The following is a 21,088-nucleotide window of genomic DNA, read 5'->3' as shown; positions in this document are numbered from 1 at the left end:
CTGACTGACAGTGGAGCTCTTTGGGTCTAGATGCTGCAGTGAGTAACAGCTACCTTTGGTCGGTCATTAAGAGCTAGTTCTACAGGGTCAGTGATTTCCCCTTGATGCTTCATCACTTATGAGACATTTTCTAACTTGACTTCAGGTTTTACACACTGAGCCCTGTATAAAAGCTTGCAATTTTCCCTTCATATGAGCTCCAGTTGAACTAAGCCACGTTGCTTAATGGCTTAATGATAACCTCGCAATTAGTAATGCTAACAATGAAAGTTTCAAGTTATTTTGCATTTCTAATGACCTGAACTTGTTTTCAACTTTTGGACATACATTCTGTGTAGGTTCTTTCCCAGATAAATTTGATTGTGATAGCAAACAAGAAAACCAGTTACATAAACACAACCTTTCCAAACTCTAAACCTCCCCACATACACACACATGCGTGCACACAGAAAGGTCTCTTCCTTTGGAAGAAAAAAATAACATTTTCGAGTCTACTATGTCCCAAGAAATTTTTGTATTTTAGCATTTAATCCTCACAACAATGCTTTGCCATCAATTTTGTTTTATTCCAGCTTATCACATAAGGTAACGGAACCTGCTTTGGGCACAATAACTCTTCCCTTAACACAAGGCTAATAGGGGTTAGAGCCAAGAGAGTTGGACTGTTTCTCCCACTTGCCATTTATTTTCCATGATGCTATATACACAGATAATTCTAGTACTGAACAAGTAGTATAGACACTTTTCATCAAAATTTTCTGACATCACGATTGTGTCTTCCATCTCTATAGAACTTTGTGGCTCCACAGCATATAACATCAGATTGTTTTGAGAGTGCTGGTTAAGCTCAGCTTTACTTCCCTTTATCATTGTTATTGTCTTTAAACGCTGGTTATGACCAGAACTGGTGATGACTAGTTCTGCAAATGTGACCTCCTTACCTTCTCCTGACAGAACTGTTGAACCTGAAAAAATGACACAAAGGGCAGACACTTGGATTGGGGTGTCTGTCCCCCGAGATGGGGAACAAGGTGGCTTTTCACCCTTTGTCCCCATCTCTGAAATATGGCATCTGCTTATTGTGAGTCTTGAAATACTGCTTTCCTCTTTCTCTTTTTCTCTATTTCTTAAATAATTCTTAGATTTTCTTGCACCTAAGTTATCTGGTGAGTATTAATTAGCTAATACCTACAAAGTCTTTGAACATCTGAGGGGAACAATGTGCCGAATAAATCTAATATTTTATACAAATAATAATAGTTCTTTAGAGAGTTAACAATTAAACACAAAACTCTAATACAGTTATGGCAATCTTTGCTCACCTATATTAATGAATCAAAAGTATATATAAACTGTTAATATTGAGTTTACAAATTCAGAATCTAAGGAAATTTAACACTTACATTTTTGACCTTTGTTGGGTGTGTTTGTAAATCCAATGTTATCGTTATTGGAGTGTAAACTTCTGAGAGTTTAATAATGTTTGTGTTAAAATTTTCTCCAGACTTTGAAATGACCACCTGTTTAAGATGCGTAAACTGGAAGGGCAAGTTTGTGGTTCTGTTATTGTGTTATTTGTGTTATTTGACACAAAAGGCATTTGTGTCATACCCTCTTGAAGGATTTTTCTGTGTAAATTAACATGAAATGATCATAACTCAGATCCACAGTTTGAACGGTTGCTCTGCGGCATGCAAGAGAATGGTCTGCTCCCATCCTCACCCCACCTATGCATCTTTATTACTCCAACTGGAATACTGAGGAGGCAGGGGTTCATTAACTCAGTAAAAATGTGGGCAATACAATATAAGTAATAGTACTGCCTTTCATTTGTATTGTTGGATATTTTTCTGGTGTCACATCCCCATTCTGAACTGGTCAGTCAAGGAAGCACAGTTGTTTTTGTTGTGTTGTTAATGTTTTGCTTGGACAGGTACCAGGAATCGAACCCGGGTCTCTGGCATGGCAGGCGAGAACTGAGCCACTGTGGCCTGCACCACAGTTTAGTTTTTAAGTGTCAAATACAATCCTGAACTCTAATTTACACAACTCACCACCCCCACCCCCTTCAACTAACTTCTAAAGTTCAGAGATGCGTGATAATGAGACAGAAGGATAAAAAGAGATAGTTTCTTATGGTCAATAAAAGGTGGTTGAGTTAAATTGAATTAAGTAATGACCAGACTAATCCAGATTAAGACATTCTACCCTTTAGGAGTTTCATTTTTGTTGTTAATTTTGGACAAACTTCAGAGGAAAAGAACAATGTGTCCTTTTAGGAACTTATTTTTTTTTTAAGTCCCTTTTCGTTTATTTTAAATCAAATGCGGAGCCTAGGGGAGACTGAAATTACGCTTTTATTGCCTTCAGCTCAACAAATGACAAATCACCTGATGAAAAATTTATCAAAACCACCACAAAAATCCCCTCTCTTTATCATGCTTCCTCTTTCTAGATCTTTCTTCTCCCTGACTGCAACATGTCAGTTGTAGTCTTTATGGAAAAGGCTTCTTTCTTTGGCGATCTACTTGATAGTTTGGGTTCCAAACTTAAGTAGGAAAAACATAGAACACTTAATATTGTCTGGGAAAATTGTCTTAAAGCTATAAAAAGGAAACATCCTACATCACTGGACCTCAGTGGAGCAAGGGAGGAAATGAAGACTTGACCCTCAGCTTCTTCATCTGTGATATGAGGGAATGAGAATAAGTTCTCTTCAAACTTTCACATTCAATGAGGATAATTCAAGATTGCAAAACCCTGAGAAGCTAAAGTTCAAAGGCCTTTAACAGATGCCAGTTGTTACCCAGGGCCGCCACCCTCATAGAGGGATATTTATTGGAATATTGATGGAAAGAGGATTGGGGGACTTGAAAAATCTCAAAGAGATCTTAGATCATATCTGTACATACAGTTGACTTTTTTTTTTTTAAGCACAAAATGTTTTTGTGTTGTTGTGATTAGTCTGTTTGTTTTTTTATATTGCTGTGTAAGGCTTACTACGTGATAGCAAATACATGGTTTGGCTGAGATGTTCACTTTTCAATGGATTAAGTGACATTTGTGTCTAAGGACATAACCTTAGACCTGGCTACTTTAGATTTGTTTTAAATAAACAAGTGAACTTTTTAGTTTATCCTTCCCTCTTTATCAAGTAAAACAATCTTAGACTGAGGGAGTAGGAATGTGCCCTAGGATTTAGTCCAATCCCATCATTCTCTAACTGTGAAAATTGTCAAGAGAGGAAAGAACTTAGTTCTTTTTTCAGACCAGTTTTGTCCTTGACTTTGTGGGTGACTATGGCAGTATGACTTATGTTTATGTGACTATAATGTGGTCATTATATTCATAAAACTATCAGATTAAAAAAATGTAAACATCCTTGCTTTGAAAAAATGAAACTTCCCTTAGTAGGCTGTTTGGTTGAAATGTTCTTATATTCAATTCTAATAATTAACTCTTAATGTATACTACTTTTAAGATTAAATGGGATAACATTTTTACAGTGTCTAGCTGATAGATAGCAGGAATTCACCTCTTATAAATTCACTCTTTCCCACGGCTCCCCGTACCATGTCATGTATAAATGAATGTGTCCCTTCTCAACCTTCAGATGGGACCACAAAGAAATCTTCTAATCTCAACAACATCATAAAGACAGCAGATAAAGTCTAGGAAAATGCTTAAGTGGTAGCAGGCAGAGAAATGCATGTGTGAATTGATAGTTTTCAAATATTTTGGAGCTTTATTTTGCTTTTATGGTGCCATGATTACTTGTGACTTGCCAAATTTTAGCATTTTTGATTCATGTGACATTCAATGGTTAATTGAGGAGCTGTAAATTGTTGGGGTGTAAATACGCAAGTTTTATTTTACCAAACTTTGCCTTTACTATACTATGGCAGTTTCCTCTTTCCCATCCCTGATAGTCTCTTGAGCATTCTAATAGTAGATTAGATGTTACTAGGGGTGGGGGGAATGACAAAGGGGGAGTTACCGCTTTGTGAATACAGAGTTTTGTTTTAGGTTGGTAAAAAAACTTCTGGTAATGGACGGTGTTGATGGTAACACAACGTTATAAATGTAGCTAGTAACACTGAATTGAACAGTTAAAAATGGTTAAAATGGCAAATTTCGTGTGATATATATGTTACCTCCATAAAAATAAATACAGAGAAGATGTGAAGCAGGGAGTGTAATTTTAATGGATTAGACATAGGTTGACAGTTGCTGAGTCTGGGTGCCAGATGCACGTAAGTTCAAAGTGGTGTTCGCTCTACTTTTTATATATTAAATATTTTCTGCAATTAAAACTTTGTAAACAATTAAATCAGTCCCATTTACAATTATAATCTCAGATCCAATCAAAGCTCTTTCCCTTCCTCATCACAGCCTAGATTTATGACTTAGAGAGCTTGAAATGGAGAGGAAGGCATGATGTGGCTGCTGGAATAGCCCCTCCTTATCCCTCTTCAAAATTTAGCTCCCTTGATTTGTATACAGGAAGGAAGAAACAAGAAAGGGGAGAAGTAACTTTTCACCACAAGGCCTACTCTACGAGATTGACTGTCCACAGCATCCCCCAGATTCAGTCATTTTTTCATATTAACCCTGGGGGATGAGGTTGTAGTGGTGATTATTGATAAAATAGGACCAGTTCTAGCACTTTTAATATAGCCTGACACCAGGTATCAGGAGCTCATTGACGGCTCTGTATGGACTGAAGAATACTTTACACTCTTGCTTTCTACTTTGAATGTCAACTGGTGTTCTGGACATAGAAAAGTCCCTCCCACTCCACATCCTTTAAAACAGCAAAGTACTTCCTGAGGCAAGTTTATATTTATATGAACCCTGTGTGTTTGCACTGCATGTGCATGTGTGTTTGCAACCGAGTATCTGTAGGATAAAAAGAATGAAACTGAGAGTCTTTAATGCCATGGAGGACAACATTGCCGAGGGAGGGAAAAGTTCAAGACCTGGAATAGCGTTGGGTTTCCTGAGCAGAATTTGTCTTATAATTTCTTAATCTTTGACTCTCAAACACGTGGTGTATTTCTCTTACACACTCACACACACTCACACACACGCGCATACACACACTTCCAAAGCCATTCCTTCCACAGCCCTTGGTTTCAAAGATGCAGCAATAGCATCAAGGCCACTGAATGGGAAAATAATTCTGGCAGCCCTATGTGATACCTGCCTATTCTTCCCTAATTTTGACTACATAAACTAGGGCATTTTATCATAATGCATAAGAAAGGCCTAACATATGTACTATGCAATACCTCTTATCTTTGAATATATGTTCACGTTTAATATTCTAGAAAGGGGGTAGAGAAACTTCCTAAAAGTCCTGAAAATAGCTATTTTTAGTTATTGATATGACAAGCATCAAATCCAGTGCAGTACTAAGAGATCCTGGGATAATAAAATATTACATGTAGGCTCAAAGAAGCCATTGATTAAGGGAATTTTGTGGGGTTTTTTGTTTGTTTTGTTTCGGTAGAGCAAAAGATTAAAAGAAAATATGTGTTTAGGAGATAGTTTGAACATAGAACTCAATGTAATGTATTCTCTCTACCAAACTGAATTCTATTTGAATCAGAAAATATTTACTAAAAGGTACTATGTATAAGGCATTGTTTTAGTATCTGCAAAAAATAAGTTCGTGGGTTTAAAATATTTTTCATGGGCTTTTCTGATTATCTGAAAGAATATATTTTTGACACAACTGAATTACAAGAAACATGAGATTTGTATGACAGGTCTATAAACCTATTCCTTCTAGCAGTATTTTTTCAAATCTCAAAGCAATACTGTGTTTTATTTCTACCCAACTGGAAAAAAATTAAGTGACTCATTTCACAATTGTAATAATAGACTTCATAAAGTTTGAGTTACTTAGATGTGTTGAAGCTTGGCTTCTGATGAGACCCATTTTTCAAATGAAAGCAAAAACGTTCGTTTGTCACTTTTCTTAAAGTTGAACCCCTAGATTACTTCACCTCTTTAGAAGTGAACTTGAATGTTACAAAAATGTTTGGTTTGGGGTACATGGGTGGTTCAGTGGTAGAATGCTTGTCTTCCATATGGGAAGCCCAAGTTTGATTCCCAGACCATTCACCCCCCCCCCCCCCAAAAAAAAAGTTTGGTTTGTCAAAATTTAGTACATAATTCATCTTCAAAATGTGCTAAGGTATGGTTCTTAGGAGCACAATTGTAATGCAGTGAATTGGTCTTCCAGCTACTTTCTATCTGTGGCCTCCATATGATCTCTGGGAATGTGGAAGAAGTTTGTTTTTGGTGATTTCCATGCCAATTTTGGCATGCCTTTTCTGAACACTTCCCTATAGGGAAGTATAGTCATGATTGCATCCTGGTTGCCTGAAACAAGCAGGATGATGCAGGCTAAACGTGATATCCCAATATTATTCCTTTTGTCCTTTTTGTTCCACTTTCGTTCACTTAGCCCTCTGTAAGCACACAAAATATCTTATTCTTTTTAGGTGATGATTCCAACTAGTAGAGAGAGAGATTGTTCTGATTACTCTGATATGTGAATGGCAACTAACTGGTCTACTGTACCCCACTCCCAGGAGCACTTATATTTACAGATCAAAAAAAAAAATTTTTTTTTAACGTGAAAGGGTCTTAATGATAGGGTCTCAGGCAATAGAACTAGAAAAACTAAATCTACCTCTGAGAGAAGATCTATAATTAACTACCACCCCTTCCCTTTGCCCTGCTGTAGTTTTATTTATCCTTATGAAATCCTTCTTTTTATCTTTTATGGTTTTGTAAACAGTAACAGAAAGCATACACATAAATTATGCATTTACTCAAATGCTTAAATCCTTACAGAATGTCATAAATTTGGTTGGTATCAAGAATAGGAAAGGGTCTAAGATTTAACCCTACTTGTAAGCTACCAAGTTAGCCTGTTAGTTTCATGTATGCTGATAGAAGATGCAAGACACTTGGGTCAGAGAAAAAAGACATTTTATTACAGAAATCATAGTAGCTAGAGTATCATCATTTTTGCATCAGTTCCCTGATCCCAATTTCCAGAGGATGATGTGAATATGACAAGGTGACACCTGAGCCACACAGTAGACTTTGTTATGGAAGAGGCACCTGGGTATGGAGAACCTGAATCTTTTATAATGGGCCATAATTCTGCATGCCCTTTGTTCTAGAGGGAGATATTATATTACAGGGTTTTGTTTTTTTTTGGTATGCTGTATGGTGGGATCACATTTCATTATTTTTCCATGTGAGTATCCCATTATTGCAGCACCATTTGTTGAATTTTTGTTTGTTTGTTTTGCTTGTTTGTTTGTTTTTTGGGAATCGCATGGACTGCAAATTGAAACTGGCAGGTGAGAATTCTACCACTGAACTACTATAGTTTATTATACTGAGTTTGTGGTCCAATCAAACAAATTTCCCATGTTTTTCATATTCCAAACGCTTTGTCATTATTGGTGGTATCTATTTTAACTTTGAGGATCTCTTGACTGCAGACACAAGCATGTGGTTTTCCAGCTGGTACAGTAAGTCTTGTACTCTGGTTGACTCAGCCCTGACTCACACAGCATCAACCATCTTACTCTGGGGAATCTGCTGCCCCATAACCAAGATAACATCTCCTCTAAAGTTCTTGCCCAATTTAATCATAAGAGCTAGTTTTCTTGGGCAAGAAGACACACGACAGGAATCTATTTAGAGTTTCTATGGGCCTGTTTCTCATTCTCTGATGGGTCACCATCAACAGGATTGTGAACTCACCCAGGGCAATAAGATCACAAATATCTACCAATACCTCATCTGTGGTTTCTCCTGGGAATTTGTCTTAGAAAATCTCCCTGTAAAGGTTAAGGTCCTTTGTATTAGCCAGTACCTATTTTAAAAAGTCTCTGAGAACTTTATTGTCATCTCCAAAAAGATTTAAGGCTGGCATGATAGGAGGGACTGAGCCATGATGTGGGTCAACTGTTGTCCTTCTTCCTTAATGCACCTATGTACTCTGCCCCCTTATCTCCTAAGCTTATCAGGGCACATTTTTATATTCATCTAGTCTCTACCTATATAGCCAAACATTTCCCTGCTTTCATGCTCAATTTAGATGTGACTCAGGTGTAATGGGGCACAATCTTCTGCCCATCCAGGATGATTCTTGGTATTAGTTGTTACAAGGTGGAGGATTGAGGTTGACTGCCAGACTCGGAAGGAAGGCTCCCTACCTGGAGAAGAGTTGACCACAACCAGAGTAGTGGGACAGCAGTCTACACCTCCTTCCTAGTTCCAGCCTGAAACCACCTTCCAAATTATTCCTCATTAATAGGCAATAAAGAAGAAGTACATTTACTGTCCAGCACTTCTTATAATTTGGCCAACGTATTCACCACCAATTTCTATGGACTTCCCTCTAATACCTTTTATTGGCCTGTGAGGCCTTCATCTTTCCTCTTCCATAGAGGCCATCTCTCTGTCAACATCCCACCTCATCTCCAAAACTGCCAAGAACTGTGGCACAAGACTTTTGCTTTAAAGGCAAAGTTTATTACTCACAGCAAAAGGGGATTCAGAATATTAGCACTTTTACACCACTTCCCTGTGGGTGACATGGAGAGGGTCAATTGACATCTCCATATACAGTGAGTTATGTTACAGGAGAAGAATCTTGAGCTTAGGGAACCCAACTCTTTTATAGTGGTCAGTAAATAATACCTGCTCTTTGTTCCAGAGAATGATACTCGTTCTGTCTTCCAAAGCTGAAAATAAACTTGCTCTTTGCTCTGGAGGGAAACTCTGTCTCTATCGTCATAGGTGCTGCTTCTCTTTCAAGATATGCACAAATACAATAGACCTATGGAGAATTGTTTCCTAACACCTGGAAGGAAGGGGAAATATTGCGACTGTAGACAACCCTTGTTTAAATAAGGATTCACTTGCAAACAATAACACAGGAAAACAAGATTTTGAAATATTAAGGAGAGTTTTGTTTCTTTTTCTGATAAATTGGAAAGGGCAGCTTATCAAATGTTATATTAAGTTTGCAGGATTATAAAAGATTTGCACTAAGATTTCTTTTGAAAGTTCCCCGTGGCACATTCTCATGGACTGTCATTCTTCCTAATGAGGGTGCAAAGATCATAGCATTCTAGTGAATGCACTTGGGCTGAGCTCATTTCAGCATACTCATTGGATTGCAAAGAGCCATTGAACTTTGCAACAAAAGTAGAATCAATAAATGTTTTGCATTGAATTAAATCTGCAAGGCAGTGATGGCAATCTGACACTATTTTCCTCTTCAAAAGCATAAGATCTTATCTCACTAATAGGCAGGATCAACACCTCTCTCCTCACCCTGAGACTTCAAATATATGTGTTTCCATTCACAAGAATCTTCCCAACAGCTGGAAAAATTACATAAGATTTGGATAATGACTGAGTATAGAGTAATCATTTGCTTGCTGAATAGGTAGATTTCATGCACACTCTAGTTACCTTAATTATAAGGCATTTTTCATTTCTTAGGTACACTGAATTAGTCTTATAGTACAAGCTGGCTTTGGGTACATGAGAGTATGGCATCTTTAGCTGCTGTGTAAACTTGAGCAAGTTATATAACCTCTGAGCCTTAGTTATAGTTTTCTCTGTACGGATATGTATATGTGTGTGTGTGTTGGGGGGGATTGTAAACTTTCTTATAAAGAAACTTATGAAAACTACATGAGATAAAAAAATCTTTCACGAGTGCCTCCCACTTAATTAATAGACCAATAAGTAAGTCTACATCTTAATTTCCTGTGTGGTTCTTCATTCCTCATGGTCATACTGTTTATTGGTTAACTGATTCCTCACCAATCTAGGAACACAAATTAATATCCTGTGAAGAACCTGCCTTCTTACACTAGGGAAGGAGCTTCCCTGCCCACCTATCTAATATTCTGATTTTTGTCATGTTCCCCTAGGATCATATCCATGTTGAATATAAGGAGTCATTATTTAAACACCAGGCCTGTTCTGAGCTACAGTTCCATGCAAGAGCTCCTGACAGAACAGAGTGTATTAAAAAGGCTAAAGAACATATTTGAAAAACCTAAAATCCCCTAGAATCTCAACTTCAGATCTTGACAGGATTAAGTTAGCTGTTTTTCCTCTGGAGTAGTTAAACTTAGTTTCATGTGTTTTGTCTGAGAACTGTTTGTGGGAATGGAACCCTTGTCATTCAGATGGAACGTTTCTTCTGTTTTGATCCTGTGTATATGTTAAAACAGCCATGAAATTTTATATGCGTGCAAAGCCTAGAATTATCAGTGCAGCCCTTACTAGAATCGGACAGTGGGCTAGAGAAAGTTTAATATTCAGTACTTCTTTCTGTTTCTTTTTGTATCATTTTAAAAAGAAGCTGGCTTGACAGGAGCTCTGAAAACGTGCTTTGAAAGCTCAGCAATTGTTCAGTTAATACATTCTATTTAGATGACAATTACGTATGTTTTAAGATAAAACAGAACTACAACCTTCTCCACAACAGCAGGGTTTTAGGGCTCCAGTTATCCAAATAAGTCTTAAATCTCCTTTTCCTGTTGTCTTTTTTTTATAAACAATTCCAGTTGTGTTGCCAACATAATCTTGAGTTCCCTTTGTCTCAAGATACTGGGATCAAGAGGAGGAAGGAAGGGTACCTCAGAGGGCCAAACGACTCCCATGATGCTGCGTCTATCCTGGAGATGGAGGCATATGGAGCCTACACTGAGGCCCTCGTCTGTAGCCACCAGGGCTCTGCATCGTTCGTTTGTTGTGTAGATGATGTATCAGGTTCAGGAGGCCTTGCTTTGTAAGGAAGAATGTAAGTGTCTGTGGGGCTGAATGTATGTCTACCTGAGTCCAAGACGCCTGACAGCCAAACTTTTCACCATCCAAGACATCCAGGAGTCCTCCGTAGGCTAACTAGCCTTGGGCTCCCAGGCGGGTGCCTACATGGCCAGTGAGCTGTGATGTGTCATTGAGCTCCTCCGTCCCTTTGCTCCCACACCCCTGAGAACAACATAACTTTGCTTCACGCAACCCGGTGGCCCCCATTTCCTCCTCTTCTACCCACTCCTCCACATGAAAGTCAGAGCTAGAGCAAATGAAGGCCTATTTTTGGTAAATGCCATGGTTTTTCACACCACTAAGCATGAAAATGTCTCTCTAAATATTTGAATCATTTCATTTATAGTCAAGGACACTTTCTCAAAATGAACATTTTTAAGGTCAACCGATTTGACTACACATCTGGGTTTGAACCCAAGAGAGTCAGAAACACTATAGTTGATCAAACTTATTTGTATTACTATTCTTATCTAGTGGTCTCACTTTGAGGAAACCACAAAAAATTCATTTTGGGAAGTCTCAGCTTTAGGGTGGGGCTGAGTTGGGGGCATTGGATCTTTTGGTGATCAGTGATTGTTTAAAATACAAAATAAAAAATGTGGAAAAAAATCTTTAGTGAACTCCCCCCCCCCACCCCCAACAGGTTTACTTTTTTAGAGTAGCAAGTTTGAATTATGACATTTTGGAAAGAAGATCAATGCAGTATGACATCATTCAAAAAAATAAATCATTAAATTTAGGGTTTAGGGATAACTGAGATCTGGTCCTACATAAGCCATTATTTAGCTTTGTAGGGTTGTACAAGTTTCATACTAATTTGGTCCCAATTCCTTTTCTATAAAGTAAGCAATTGGCTTAAATCAATGTTAGGAAAATCTGTATTTTAGACCTGTGAAATTGTCTGCAAAAGTGAAATTAATTCTGAATTAAAATAAATTGGGATCTGCTATAATATCATGCCCTCTAAATGTACATTAGCATATTAAAGACTGTGAAATGTTCTGCAGTTGAAAACCTCTGCTTAGCTTTAGCAGTGTTTTGTAAAAACATTTGCTAATGTTATATCTTAATATCTCTTAGGGATAGTATCACAAATATCTTCTGGAAATCCTGGGTTAAATGACCTCTCAGAATCTTTCAAGGTAGTATTCAATTATACTAGTTATTCTGTTTTTCTTATTTTTAATATTTTGTCAATTAGGGAGTTTTCTTTGTTGGAATTTTGGTATTTCTCAGATAAAAAACAAGAGATGAGATCATTTAATTGTGTATGCACTCATTAGACTGGATCGTTGGTCCCTCTGCTTCATTTAAGGTGCTTTCCTGTACTAAGGTTCATGATTCCAGGATTTAAATTAAGACCAGGGACAGTTCCTCCTATAAGAAAAAAATTTTACCTTCTAAAAGACTTATTGTTGCTTCATTAGCCTGCAAAAATGTTTGGCTTTTTCCCCCTTAAATTCTCATTTCAGTACAATGACAGGTTTATCTATAAGCAACGGAGACATTTTGTAGCCTCATGGTGAATACCATCAACATTTTAGTATTTTATGTTTCTTGTCATATAATATCTTTAATCTAGCTAAATTTGAAGTTATATGTTTGTACAAGTTTACATAGGGATTAAAATTTGTGATTTCTTTTCAGGACATTATATCAGAGTATATGTATTGTTGATTTTACTCATTCTTATAATACTTTTTTCTTTTTTTTTTTAACATTTTGCTTTTTAACAATTCACGTCTTTTGTTCAGACATGTATGTGTAAAAGGAAAGAATGCATGCCTACCTCTTTAAATAGATGCCCATATTTACTTATAAAGAAGATAATCTTTTATCTAAAACATTACAACATTATCACCTGCAGTGTATTTCTCTCATCGAAGTGGTTCAAAATGTATTGTACTTTGATTTTAAAAATACTTCAAATAAATTAGGATTTAACAAATGAATATGACTACTGAACCATTATATTAATATTTCTTTTTAGTCTGTAGAATCTTGGAGCAGCTAGAAAGCAAAACCAAAAATTGTGGAAATATAATACAGACCAAACTCTGAAAACAGTTCTATAACTACTTGTTAAAATGTACTTCGAAATTTAGTGCTTTTTTGTATTTATGTTATATTTCACAATAAAAATACTTCAAATAGTTCCAGCATCAAAAAATAAATTCCATGTGTTATATTCACACACACACACACACACACAAAGCACTGAAAATGTTCTAATTACTCTCTAAGTGGTTACTTTCTCTCTCGAGTTAGACACTGAGGATGGTAAAATACTCCCCGTGTCCACAAGGTGGCATAGGCTTCTTGTTTAATTCAGTTTCATTCGGATTATTTCTGTTTTATCTGCTGCTATATTTTAGATTCTACTTTTTTATTACAGTTTTGAATTTCACTTTATCGTTTTATTTTTCCTCACAGCCACTGAACTGGGTTTTAGTTTCCAGGGTGAGACATACTTTTCACAGAGATATTCAAGTAAAACCTTTCTTCAGCCTTTTCTATTGTTGCAATCCACTTTAGAACCGAACCTAAATTATTGTACTTTATATAATGCAGTAACAGTGTCCATGATAATGCCTGATAAATCCGAAGCACACAACAAATATTTTGTCTGGGATTTAATGAATTGCCTTATTAGAAAAAACTATTCAAATACTCAGTATTATCAGAACAACTTTTGGATACTTTATATCATTCTACTTGCTGATAGATCTGTCTCCTTTGTCCAGGAAGTACTGTTTTCTGATGGTGTTACAAAAATGTGTCATGGTTTGGGGTGGAATTTCCATTTTATCTCAACTGTGAGAAAGGTATGGTTAAACTGGGTCGTTCTTCGCTCTTTCACTTGGGAAACACTTGTGGACCCTCCCTCTGTACTCCACACTGAGCTTCGTGCTGAAGGAGGTTCTAGAACAAGCAGAAGAGACAAGTGAATAAGCATATACTGACAAGAGTGTACGGGTCAGCCATTCAACCAATTTACTTGCATGTTTACTCTGTGCTAGGTTCTGTGGATGGTGAAGAGTGAATAAAATATGTTCAAATCTTTCATTAGAGTGGGGAAGGTCGGCTATAAACTAGATAAAAAAGGATAATGAGCGATACATAGTATGTTTAATAATGATATGTGCTAAGGAGAAAAAAATAAAGGTGAGAAAAGAGAGCGAACACTGGGGGCCAGCAGGAGGGGCAGGGCGGTTATACTTATAATTTGGGTGGTCAGAGAAGGCGTCTCTAAAAATTGGACTTTGCAAAGAGACCTGAGGAAGGAACAGAAGTGAACCGTGTGGTTTCATGGGTGAAGGCCATTCCAGGTGCAGGGACAGCAAGTGCCGAGGGTCCGGGTGGGAGTGGGCCACTATTTTAATGTGTGCCATCACCGAGGGGACTGTGAGCTCCTCAGGGGATTTTACTAAGGAAGGGAAATTTACCCAGGACCAAGAGAAGAGAAAGGGATTCCTGGTCACAGAAGCATGAGGCTGTCAGTGAAACCAACATGCAAATTGTCTTGTAGGTACAACTCCAACTTATATCCAATTGGGAGGAAAAAAACAGTGATTTTACCAGATTCATTTTGGGTAAATAAAATAGTTCAAAGTTTTAACTGAGTAAAATCAAGAAATGAAATACTTTTTATTGTATTTGTTTTACTTGTTTATAAAATACAGAGCAATCTTAACCTATAATTTGGATCTGCTTTCCTCTCCAGAGTTTTATCTATGTTCCCACTCATCGGAATTAGGAAATTTGACTTCACGTTGCCTAAGAGGACAGTAAAAGTTTTGAGCAACCTGCATTTTCTTCATGCAAGTTCTGCTGCTGAGATAAGGCCCCTAGTATGCATTGTGTACCGTGGTATGTCTAAAGTTTAGCTATCTGAGATCTACGATGGATAGCGTAAGTGTTTTTTTTTTATGAGAGGTTTCACCAGAGGGAGAGCTCAAGTGATTATATCTGATGTTTTTTTCTAGGTTTAAACCTAGTGGGGGTCAGAGAAGGGGATGGAGAAATATCCCTTGTTTGTTTTGGAGAAAACAGCATCTGACACTTTAGCTTTAACTACTGAAGTTCTAAGTGAATATATACGGTTGCCTCTGCAGTGATGTTTTCTTTTCTTTCTTTCTAGTTCTTTTGTTAAAGGTTATATGGTGGGCTTAAATTTCAGGTTACAATTTATAAGCTACCATTATTATTCTAAAATTAAACAATTTCTATTTTCAAACATCATTCCCTTGGCATGGCAAAAACTTTAATTTTGGGATTTGGGGTGGAGCCTTTCCTTTTCTAGGGTTGTGTTGAGTGCTTGAGTGTCAAAATTAAGGCATTTCGTGCGGTGGGATCTGTCAGAAGAACCGTCAACCACCAGTCCGTAAGGCACCTTCCGCTGCTGGCTGTTTCGGTGACACCTTGAGGGCGGTGGTGGCAGGACTCACAGCTGCTTCCCCGACATGTCAGGGACACAGGAGTCCTTTCAAGGCCACTTTTGGTCCCATATGGCTGGATGCCATTGCCCTGCCTAGGTTCATGCCACCTGTCCTGGGCTCTGCCTGGATGAGTCTCAGCCACTCTCCTCTCAAGGCCAGCTTGTCCCTTCTGTATCTCCCCACAGCAATCCCAAAGACACCATTTTGAAATCTAGAGGGGAAATCTTTCTGCCTTTGTGTTTTCTTCACTAACTGGCCTGTGCACCCAATCATTAGTGTTCTCCTAAGAGTCAGGATTTGAAAGCCAGGGTTAGGAAATGAGAGGATGTTTTCTGCTCACCTATATCCTTCTGAGCCAGTGGCCAGAGAGTTGATGCCCTCTTCATTTGGGGTAAGGAAGAGAGGGAAACACCAGGAGGACAAAAGAAGTTATTTCACAGTATTTAACCCATCTTGTTCACATGATTTCATGTATATATAGGCTGTGTTCATATTTTTCTGGATGTCCCTATTTTCAGGCTATTGATTCACGTGGATATGCATGTTCTTTGTGGAAAGGCAAGGTTACTGGTCTCTGCTGGGCAATCTTGGCCAACTCATTTAACTTCTTAGTTTCCTAATATGTAAGCAGGGGGGACATTGAGGCCACAATTCCTTAGAGACAGACCAATGGAAAGATTTTGTGAGGATTAAACAAGGGGATTGTGTGAATTTGGTTAACATTATTCATGTACATACATACAGCACCAAGAACACATTTCCATTTTTAGTTCAAAATTCTGTATTTTGAATTTCAAGGGACTGTGTTTTTAAATGCACTAAACCGAGCAACATAAACAAGATTATTAGACCTAATAGGGAAAATACTAGTTTATATTCTCTTTCCTAATAAGACTAGGGAATCTTTCTCTCTTCTTCGCCCCAACCATAAATGTCTTCGTTTTACCCATCTCCTCTTCAACACAAGTAGCTGCTTCCTGAGGGCCTACTTGGATCCACATCTCTGAGAAGAATGTCGCCTACTTAGTGCTGAAGGGTGGGAAGATTTGTGGCGGTTTCTGTGTCAACCTAGGTAAGAGTTGCAGAGGTGAGACCAGGGGATTGTACTTGCTTTGGGACTTAAGGTAGCACAGAGTAGAGGGCAGCCTTCATGTTTCTATTCCTTAAGGGGCTGGACAGTGGTGGGCGAAGCCCAGGCAATCAGAGTGGATGTCCACCCAAGGGCAGCAGGAATGGGACACATATAGTGGGTCTGGAATTCCAAGTCTGGCCTCCACACTCACTCACACACACACACAAACATGCCTACACCCTGACTCCTCTTACTGGAACCAATAAATGATACTATTAATCCCCACATCGGTGCGTATGGCACATTTCAATTCTAGTCTTATTTTTCGTTCTTGTTGCACTGATACTGATGAATTCTTCCTTTGCAATATTTCTCTGAGAAAGATAGGTGTCAGGTTTTATCTTTGCTATTATTATTAGCCTACAGAAAAATAGCACTTATTGAGTACTTACTATTTATCCAGCATTGTGCTGAGCATTTTGCATCCAGTATGTCATTTAATCCCCTCAAACAACCGAGGAGGTAAGAATTACTTTTTCCTTATTTTTCTTAGGGATGAGGAAACTGAAGCTGTAGAAGCCAAGAGTTTAAAGCAAGACCTACAGAATTTGTTGCAAGCTGCTGGCCTCAGGATGGCGGCGGTAAACTGTGGAGATTGTTATGTGGAGCAGTCTGGGAGGAAGAGAATGTTTACCCCAAACGGTTATGTTGAGTATGGGGAACACTGTGAGATGGGAATCTTGCTCCCTCGGGAGGTGCCTGCATGTCTGTTGGCATCCTGTGGTGTATGGCTAGGATCTAGTTGGGAGTGGGGTTGTCTGAAGTCTGTCTGAAGTAAACTCAAGCTTCAGACCCCCTGAGCCCGTCTGTGTCTTTCTTTCTTTCTTCCTTTCTTTTTTTTCTAATCATTCCTTAATATCCTTCGAGCTCCGTTTCAATAGGAAGCAACATGAAGCTTAGTAAAGTGGCTCGCCCACAGGCCACACAGTAAGAGACAAAACTAAGATTTCAAGCCAGACAATCTGGCTCTTGAGTTTGTGCTCTTAAACACTACAGGACATGTGATAAGGAAACTGAGGTACAGAAAGATCACAGGGACTTATTCAAAGTTCCAAAGTGAAGACCTGATCTTGAAAAATATTTTCCCCTAAGATCCAATCCAGTATTCTACGCCGTTGACTTTGGCCAAGTTCAAATGCAAACTGAACAAGGAAGAAGCACCTACATTCAGGAGCACTGTTTAAGCAATTCTACTCCATCAGATTATGTAACTCTGGCTTCTCAGTGTTGAATTAGAATATACCACTAGCTTTCCCTGATCAAGGACCTCTATTTGCTTTCTTATTGGCCTACAGGAATGGATACAGGTTCCATGGGATTTACAGTTTATGCATTTTGGAAGGACTGCTTTTAAAAAATACACAGTTATGGATACAACATTGGAATTATTTATTTGGAATAAAAGATGAAATCACATAAAATGACAAATACGAGAATGCTGACAAGTACCATAAACACCAGAAAATCCGGAAAAATAACCTAATATTTCATGAACTGCCTGACAACTTCCGTAATGCTTTCCCCCTATATTTTCCCTACCTACATAGATTGCCTATTCATATGACAATTTTCTAATATCATCTTTTTAAAACATAGCTCAGTCATTTCTCTAGCATATATGATTGATTTTTTTCTAATTGATAGTTGAAATGCACAAACATATACAACTTTATACACAAACATACTCATTTTGGGTAGTATTATTACAGGTTTGTGCCATAAGAACACAGGAAATCTGACAAATTCTATTTAATCCACTTCATGAAAAAAAATCTGTAGGTGCCTTTATAATTACATGCACAGAATTATACATTTTATTCCTGACAGGAGAGAACTTCCAATATGATGAAGCATCAAGGAGAGCTCAATTCTCTACTTATAAATTTATAAGTTACAGAAGAATTTTCACAGACTACCATACATTTCAAACCTCAGCTGTCCTCTACTACCTACATTTCCAGAGCTGGGTGTCATGTGCCATGTTCATTTCACATGGACTCTCTGGCCCTTCATTTTCATGTCAGACATCAAGAAAGCAAGCAGGAAGAAGAAATCCTGGAAGTCAACATTGTATTGTAATGGCTGACAATATCCTACTTATAAATGAAGGTGCCTGCAAAAACACACAAATATATCCTATTGATCGAAAAAACATGCATTCTCAAACTAATTTCTCCATAGTCAGATCCTAGAAATGCCTATGACCACACCGGGATTGTCTGCATGGAGGAAAGTAGGGCAGAAAGTTGGAGTGGAAAGAGACAGCAATCATAGCTGTCTATGGTTTTTTTCAAATTTTGTAACATCATATGGCCATGTGAACACATTGCTAGAGCCTCGCCCCAAGCCTTGATGGAAGCTGTATAAGTGAGGGGCCCTGAAGCTTAAGCTTCATGAATGTCATAGTAGATTCTTCTCTTCTGCATTATTGGTCAAAGGCAGGCTTTCCATCCCATTGTAACATTTTTTTTGCATGTGAAAGGTATGAATGTTACTCCTCTATAACAAAGCCCATGACATCTCAACATTTATTTGCATTAAAATCCATCAATAGATATAGAGTTGTCTTTTGCATACTTTGAGGTTGTTGACATACATGGTTTCATGTGAATGAAATAAAGAAGCACTAGACCTGAAAGGGTCTTGATTTATTTCTCTGACCCTAGGTTTTATAGAAAGCAAGAGCGATGTAGAATCTTGCCTAGCGAAACACCACAGTTTGATTCTAATTCTGTTCATTTATGATATGAAAGGGCAATGAGTTGCAGTGGGACACCAGCTTCACTTATTAAAAAGTGAAAATACAGTTAACTAGTTGTTTTGTTTCCCCACACATTAGATAATTGCACATTGGATAAACCCATAAGTTTTTTTTATCTGTAAAGTGAACATAAGCCCTCCTCCTCTTTGATTGGAAGCTTAATGGAACAGAGACCATAGTATCTCTGTTAGAGAAATTAGTGTACTCTTATATCCCAAATTCCCAGAGTAAGAATAAACGTGGTAGTTACCAGGTAAATATTTGGTGAATGAATGAAAACATACTTGATTTTTTTTCTGCTATGAAACATATTATATTAGTTTCCTATGGTTGCTGTAAAAATATTACCAAAAACCTAGTGGCTTAAACAACACAGATTTACTGTATTAGAACTCTGAAAGTCATAAGTTTGAAATGAGTCTCATAGGAATAAAGTCAAGGCATTGGCAGTGCTAACATTCCTTCCGTAGTTCCAGGGGAGAGTCCATTTTCTTGTCTTTTTCTAGCTTCTGGAGGCTTTCTGCACTTCTCCATCTTCAAAATACATCATTCCAACCTTGTTTCCCTTGCCACCAGTCCTTTAGCCGACCCTGATCCTCCTGCCTTTTATAAAGACACTCGCTGATTGCATTGGACCCAGCTGGATGATCCAGGATAATCTCCAAGTCTTGAGATCCTTAACTTAACCACATCTGCCAAGTCCCTTTTTACATGTAAGGTAAACACATTCACAGGTTCTGGATGTGGACATCTTTGGGGGTCAATAGTCTGTATGCCACATATATGAAGCAATCTCTTCCAGAATATTTGTTTTGGCACACAATTCCTAGAACCCACAGAGTTTAGGTGTTTTTTTAAATTTCTGGTCTAGTGTTTACTCATTTCAACAATATTTTTTTTTTTACCAAAACAGAAATTTTTAAAAAGCATTTTAGTGTACAGAAAGATTTCCTGGATACTAAGACCACAAAGAGGTCTACATTCACACCAAAAGGTAGTGTAGGTGTTAGGAAAATTGGCTCCATGGAAAGACTCTATTTCAGCAATTTATATTCTAGATGAGGAGGCATACCACAGATCTTTGGTTCACACCACCTGTACTCCATTGGTTCCTTTCTTATTGCTTATTCACTTCTGGGGGACTCTCAGTATACTCTATCAGTAGAGACATATTTATTCATTTTCCTCTATCACCTCTCCTCTTTATGAGTTATGCACTGAAACTGACTTAGCTCAAGAGGCAGGATTAAGATATTTGTTTAATGATGCTTCTCAGAGAACTGATAGCTCCTTAATTACGGAGGGCACATTATAATAACCGAAACAAGTCTTCAGAAGACTATAGATTACGGATTGCCTCGATATGAACTAAAAAGTAGAACTCCTGATACATTGTAGGTGTTCAATATATATTTATTGAATTTATTACACATTTATAGATAATGAATGTAGTTTGAGGGCTCATTCACTTCCCTAGTGCAGTTCACTCTTATAGACACTCTTGCTGAGCTATACAGTGACTCTGAAGGTGTGAATTCCACAACTAAATGATGAAAAGATAGACACAAGAAGGACGTATTCCCAGGATCTAATAAGCACCTTGTGGACAATGGGCATGGAAAAACTCTTTTGAAACTTGGTGTCTACCATTATGTGTTGAGACATCACAGTATCAGTTTTCAGGCCTGACTCAACAAAGTGCCACGACTGAGTCATCTGAGTACTTTCTGGGCTTTCCCCTTGAAGCCTTCACACCCAGGGTCTGTTTGCACCCCACCCTGATGGGGGATGAGCTCAACAGGATTCATTAACTGAAGTCTTGACCGACCCTGCTTATGTCATGGTCCCTGTGGAAACCAGGATCCCGAC

General features: G+C 38.0%; 2 protein-coding genes across 4 annotated transcripts in view; both read left to right on the top strand.

The window, feature by feature from the left end:
- Positions 1–10,853, top strand: part of BCAT1 (branched chain amino acid transaminase 1) — a 168,394-nt gene extending 157,541 nt beyond the window's left edge. The window contains exon 12 of the mRNA XM_077168221.1: positions 10,666–10,853. Coding sequence (XP_077024336.1) covers positions 10,666–10,853 — 188 coding nt within the window. The remainder of the gene's footprint in view (positions 1–10,665) is intronic.
- The window catches only part of SOX5 (SRY-box transcription factor 5), a 1,211,684-nt gene that overhangs the window by 24,110 nt on the left and 1,166,486 nt on the right, over positions 1–21,088 (top strand). The window lies entirely within an intron of this gene.

The sequence above is a fragment of the Tamandua tetradactyla genome, chromosome 7 (genome assembly GCF_023851605.1).
Source record: "Tamandua tetradactyla isolate mTamTet1 chromosome 7, mTamTet1.pri, whole genome shotgun sequence".
Lineage (NCBI taxonomy): Eukaryota > Metazoa > Chordata > Mammalia > Pilosa > Myrmecophagidae > Tamandua > Tamandua tetradactyla.
This window is presented reverse-complemented; position numbering and strand designations above follow the sequence as displayed.